Source organism: Sinocyclocheilus rhinocerous, unplaced genomic scaffold, assembly GCF_001515625.1.
Source record: "Sinocyclocheilus rhinocerous isolate Xijiao unplaced genomic scaffold, SAMN03320098_v1.1 scaffold708, whole genome shotgun sequence".
NCBI classification, from domain to species: Eukaryota; Metazoa; Chordata; class Actinopteri; order Cypriniformes; family Cyprinidae; genus Sinocyclocheilus; species Sinocyclocheilus rhinocerous.
Window position 1 is genome coordinate 2114679 of NW_015635523.1, and position 6380 is coordinate 2121058.

Genomic DNA, 6380 nt, shown 5'->3' on the forward strand with positions numbered 1-6380 from the left:
CCCTAGTGAAAAATAAATATACTAAAATGTATTTGAAATACATTTATTTCATGCCAAGTATACTACAAATACCTTAGTATACTACATATTTATGTGTTTAATAAAAATACCCTGCAATTGGACTTTTGGTATACTAAACTGGTATACTTAAATTCTGCTAAACTAATTTTGTGCTTAATTCACTAATTGTGAAAGTAGTGCTGAAGTCCAACTAAAGATATACTGAAGTATATTTGATTGTGCTAAAGTAGAACTATTGCAAGTATGCTTCAGGTACACTTTAAATATCTTGCATTTAAAAACTGATATTATTCAGAGATCATGCAATCCCCATTAAAAAACATTTTAGGTTTAATATTAAGAAATATGCATTGTGCACAAGTAGTACTCCAAATAAAGTTTAATTATAATTTTTATAGCAGTAAGTCTCGAGCGATATGTCAGTAAGTACATTTGAACTATACTTAGTATGAAATAAATTACAAATTTGTTGTCGACTTTATCATTTTTGATTTTTAGTGATTTAATGGATTAGTTGCAGCCTGATTCAACATTGATTATTATAGTGGCCGAGAAGTGCAAAACAAATCACAATTCTGAAAACAAAATAACAAATTACAAACGCAAATGCAAATCTAAAAAAACAACACAACAACAATTCTGAAAACATTATAACAAGTCAGAAAACACAACGACAAATCAGACAAACCAGAAGAGGTAGGTATAGTTTGAGACAGCGCCATTGGTTTGGGATTACTCACCGCTGACTGGACGAGACATCTGTCAATCAAGGTAGCCTATACAGGAAGAACAGCAGACTAGCGGTAGAAAGTTCGGAGAGGGTCTTAAAGTAACAGTTTAAATGTATTGTATGAATTACCCTTACTATGAAAAAACAAAAATATGCATGTACATTTACAACACTTATATTATTGAATCAGATTACAAAAAACTAGTTAACGGTAATGGGAGGGTGTTTCTAATACAGTGTCTATGGGAGTGATGGTAAATTTGACAGTTCTCTCTTCTGACTGCCGTTCAGTCTCTCTCAATTTTTTTTTTTTTTATAAGTCGTGAAAACACTAGATCGTGGCAATTTTCTTTTGCTATTTGAGCAAATGGGAATGCAAAAAAAAAAAAACAGGCAGAGGTGTGTTAAATTGGGATTTTTGTGGGGCAGAGAAAATTTAAAGGGGAGAATATTAATACAAAATATTAAGAGTTGAACAGTCTTTTTATTAGGAGAATTAAACTGGAATTGAGTTATATAAAACAGCATTAAGGATGCTTTCACACTAGCACTTTTGGTGCACACCCGGGTTCGATTGATGTCAGAGTTCGGCTCGTTTGGATGATGAATGCTGTCTTCTGAACTCGGGTGCTCACCCGCGAACCGTACCCGAGTCCGCTTAAAAAGGGTGGTCTGGGATACGGTTCGCTGCTGATATGAACGCAGTCGTACCAAATCACGGGTATTATTTGATAAAAAAATGTGTTTGTGTGTGTATTTCACTTACTTTCCTGACGAGCGTAACTGCAAGCAGAGAGCTGTATATCTCATTTAATTTTCGTTGTGTTTTCTGACTTGTTATAATGTTTTCGAAATTGTTGTGTTTTCTGAATTATTTTGTTTTTTAGAATTGCATTTGCGTTTGTAATTTGCAATTAAAACCATTTTCTGAATTGTGATTTGTTTTGCACTTCTCAGCCACCGTAGATTATTGATTGATAATGTAATTAATATTAGCTGAATCAGTATATTTGACGTTGAGGCTAACTTTTGGGTTTGCCTTTTTTTATTAGGTTAATTGGAGAGTGTTAATGGTCTAAAAAGACTTAAAACATTTCTCAGTTTCTGTGCATTAGGTTAGCTTGATAATTAAGGAGTCCAAAGAGTTTTGTACATTTCAAGCATGTATCATACTCATTTTTGCCATCCCAAGATCATAGTTTCAGACTAAAATTGCAGAATAACATTTTTGAAGAACATTCCATAGTGTTTCTTTGTGCAGTATTAAAGTCAGTTTATCTAGCAGACGTTAAATCCAGATGAGCATACTTTGCACAGATGGCTAATGTTTTACTGTGTATAAAACCCACAGGCTAGGAAAGCTTGAAGAGGAGTTCGAGAAAAAGTTCAACAGCTTACCGCAGTACAGCCCCCTGACTTTTGACAAAAAGAGCATGGCGGTAACCAAGAAGAAGAAAAACAGTACGTCCAGCCCTCCTGAACCGCCCAAACCCTGCAAGGGTGAGTTCACTGCATGCATGGAAACTGACATCACATCCTCCTGGCCCCTACACTCATTTCCTCATTTGCTTACTTTCTTAGGAAGTAGTCATCTCATGTTCAGAATGACATGACTTCCACCTAACATAGCATGCTGTGTTGTATTTTTTTGTTCTGTTTTATTGCTTTTGAAATTAGGTTCATCTTCATCTCAGAAAAAAACCTTATTCCACAAGATAGTGAACAAGTACAAACACAGGAAGGAGAAATCCAGTGCCGCAGACAAAGGTGACGCCCCCACAGCCATTAGATATCAGCTTCATTCTGTGTTCAGATGGCAAGACTGTGTGAACGAGTGCTGGAAACTGTGCTTGCATGGTGTTGGTTGTTGTTTGTCCGTGGTTTAGCCCAGTGTGCCTCAATGTTTCCTGCCGCATAGCAGGGAACGCTGTCATATCTAGGTCACTGTATACTCTGGCTATCTTAAAGGGGCACTCGTGTCACAGTTATGTAAATACTTTTGATGCAACCTGGTGTGGTGTAGTACAAGTGGCACAAGTTAAATGCAATATAACATCCTAAAGCATCATTCACTGTCAGGCATCTGCATTAGGACTTCCAGGTCTCATTTTTGACATATTTCACATGTCTCCACTCTGTTCCTTTAGACGTTGTCCCAACTGACCCAGCTGTGGGTACAGAATCAATTCCAGTGGTGAAGTCGGGCAGTCCGTGTGTGTCTCCCTCTCCTGAACCCCAGAAGGTTCTGGATACGCCTGTGGGCAGTCAGAAGAGGAAGGCCAGGAAGAGTAAAATCACACACTTGGTGCGCACGGCTGATGGCCGAGTGTCACCTGCAGAGGGTGAGCTGAACCCACATTGTCCTGTTACAACATCTTATTTATGATTTCTACACTGATAATTTCTTGCAGAAACGCTCTACACCAGGGTTTCTCAACCTTTTGCCTACTGCGACCCACTTTTTTTTTGTATGCCAGTCATACGACCCACTAAGGCTGGAAATAAATAAATAACTGAAATGCCTCTTTAGACCTAGGCTACACCGTATATGCTTATTATAATTAATTTCACAAAAACACACAAACACTTTCAATAATTAGACAGACTATGAGGCAAACTGATTTATTTATTTAATTTTATTTATTTATTAACTCACGTTAATGTGACATTTGAGACTGCCGCTCTTCTACTTTTGTTTTTCAATGTACACTGCTGTTCAAAAGTTAGGATGTTTTAACGTTTTTGTTTTTAAAGTGTTTTTTGCTCACTGAGGCTGCATTTATTTTATCAAAAATACAGTAATTTATTTTAAATGTTAAAAAAATGTTTAAATGTTTTTAAATTTTAAATGTCTTTTAAATTTGAAATCAGTTTTTATTAGTTATGCATCCTTGCTGAATATACATTTATATTAAATTGTATATATATATATATATATATATATACAGTATATATATATAATTATATGAAAAGAAAAAACAACAATTTAGACTGAATTTACAGCTGCATCATGTAAAAATAAAGTTAGCCACTGATGCCACTTGCTACTGTTGAAATGCGCTATTCACAGATATATTTCTCACCTTTGTATACCGCAACCAAAAGTGGCCAGTGGCCACCAACAAAAAGGTACTAAGATAAAATAAACCACATTAAGCTGTCATCTCAACATGGTGGATCTTTCTCATGTAGAATAAAATGCATATTTTTTTAGCCAGTGATATGACTGGATTTTTTATATCATGTGAGTGTGCATCCCTTAGAAACATTAAGATTGTTAATCTCTGCTGTCCTGCCAATAAAAAACATTGTTGAAAAGTCTAAAATTATTTTATTACTCTCTATTACAGCAGAAGACAAATCCAAGGATCAGACCAAGAATCAGGATGAAAAGCCATTCACTCAAGAGACATTATGCAATAGGGGGGTCTGCTACAATGACCCCAGATCAGCGGAAGCGGACGTGACGGATGTGCCCAGCGGCCTCCCGGCTTTCTTCAGCTTGGCTGCTCTGGCTGAGGTTGCAGCCATGGAGAATGTGCACAGGTAGAAGGGAAACCCTGCAGTCTCATGGCTGAGATGGTGTGTGTCTGTTGATAATAACCACCTCTGTGTTTGTTCCAGAGGCCAGCGTGCTGTGGGCATCCCCACTGAAGGTCAAGTGAAGGACATGGCTCCTGTGCTGATTTCCTGTGCGGACCAGTGATGCCTCAGCCTGGCCCGGGACGGGTTTAGTCCGGACTGGGCTTATGTACGGACATGCTGGGGGCCTTAATCTTGACCCTCGGCCTCAGATGCCGGGGGGAAAGAGCGAACGAGAGTGAGAGAGACTGGAAAGGGATGAGGGAAGCTCTGAGCCGGATGAAGATGTTTTATCCCAGAAGCTTATACCTTACACCCAACCCCATCCTCCCTCCCTCTCACCCCCTCAAGGCCCTGGGGGAGCCAATTCTGGTCCCTACGCCTGTTTCCTCTGGTGGCTCCGGACCAGTTATCAGACTTTACAATCTGCAAGAAATGGCTACTATTTAAGGTCAAGTTTTGCCTACAAAAAGTGCATTTGAAGCAAGTGCTCCCTCTCGGTCTTTCTCTATCTTTACGTTTCTGTTCCTGGTCAGCTTCATTGCACAAACGTCTTTTTCACACAGCAGCGTACACCTTCTCTCAGTCAGAGGAATGTTTTGTGGCTTCCTGCCCCCCTTTCTTGCTCTGATTCTTACGAAGAGAGAGAGAATGAGTGTTTTCAGACTGCTTAACCTCATACCTCACAAACCTGTTCAGATTTGTTCTCTGCACAGAAGCACCACCTTCACCTTCATAATGCACAGTCGATACCTAGATGCCTCTTTCTTTCAAGCAATGACCCTCAATGTGTCCGGTGCCTCTGTAGATGACAGTTGTTCAGAGATAAACCACTTGTTTTCCACTCACAGACAGCAGCGATGTGTCGGGGGCAAGCCGGATGTTTGCGCAAGCTGCGCTGCGGTCGTTGAGCAGGGTCCAAAATTAGCACTTGCAAAGCATTGAATATTTTATTATATTAATTTACATTACCGTTCAAAAGACTGGGATCTGTAATAATGTTTTTGAAAGAAGTCTCTTATGATCACCAGTGTTGTATTTATTTAATCAGAAATACAGTAAAAACAGTAATATTATGAAATATTATTACAATTTTAAATATTTATTTTCTATTTTAAAATGTAATTTATTCCTGTGATGGCAAAGCTGAATTTTCAGCATCATTACTCCAGTTTTCAGTGTCATGATCCTTCAGAAATCATTCTAATATGCTGATTTGGTGCTTAAGAAATATTTTTTATTATCAATGATGAAAACAGTTGTGCTGCTTAATAGTTTTGTGGAAATCTTGATACTTTTTCAGGTTTCTTTGAGTAGAAAGTTTAAAAGAAAAGCATTTATTTGCAATAGGAATGTTTTGTAACATCATAAATGTTACTGTCACTTTTGATCAGTTTAATGCATCTTTGCTGAATAAAAGTATTAATTTTTTTCAAAAAAGAATTACTGACCACTTTTGAACGGTAATGTATATTCTAAAAAAATAACATTTCATATAAAAATTTTTGTAATGTGAAATAATCTGAAATAATTCATATTTCTGGTCTGCATTTTTTTTAAATGAATTAACTGTTGGCAGTTGAAAATAGTTAATTTTAGACCCTGCCTACGAGTGTTTCTGACTAACTGAATCACCCGATGGAAAGCCAGTCGAACCTTTTTATATCGTGACACCCCGTCACTTTTAGCTCTGCGCTCTTCTCTGACATGTACAGCTATCAATGAGTTCATTATCAGAGCAGTATGACGATACTTGAACGAAAAAATGCATTTTATGTCAATACTTGACCTTACTGCAGTGTGTAGCGTCTTGCTGGCTAATCCAAAAGAGTGCTACTCCTCTCTAATATAGTTTAATAATAGACACTGCACTAATTTTTAGCTACCGTAGACAATGCTTTTAGTTGTCGTTGGCTTTCGTTATAATAGCAAGTTTTGTTTTTGTTTTAGTCTCAAGTTAGCTTTTGTATCATCACTGAGATACTCAGCCCTCGTTTTTTTTTCCTGTGCCTGAGGCTGTAGACGCCATTCCAGCTCAAAGTTTTGC

The 6380-nt window shown here is 37.6% G+C and overlaps 1 protein-coding gene across 6 annotated transcripts in view; it reads left to right on the plus strand.

Annotated features, from left to right (window-relative positions):
• LOC107747020 (HMG box transcription factor BBX-like) overlaps positions 1 to 5261 on the plus strand; it is a 38542-nt gene extending 33281 nt beyond the window's left edge. For 4 of the 6 annotated variants that reach the window (XM_016561429.1, XM_016561428.1, XM_016561432.1 and 1 more), the window contains 5 exons: positions 2103 to 2251; positions 2429 to 2518; positions 2899 to 3093; positions 4102 to 4297; positions 4376 to 5261. In XM_016561429.1, the coding sequence (XP_016416915.1) occupies positions 2103 to 2251; positions 2429 to 2518; positions 2899 to 3093; positions 4102 to 4297; positions 4376 to 4457 (712 nt within the window). In that variant the 3' untranslated portion in view covers positions 4458 to 5261. The remainder of the gene's footprint in view (positions 1 to 2102; positions 2252 to 2428; positions 2519 to 2898; positions 3094 to 4101; positions 4298 to 4375) is intronic. The other 2 variants (XM_016561433.1, XM_016561434.1) reach the window with 2 other exon arrangements.
• Positions 5262 to 6380: the final 1119 nt, after the last annotated feature.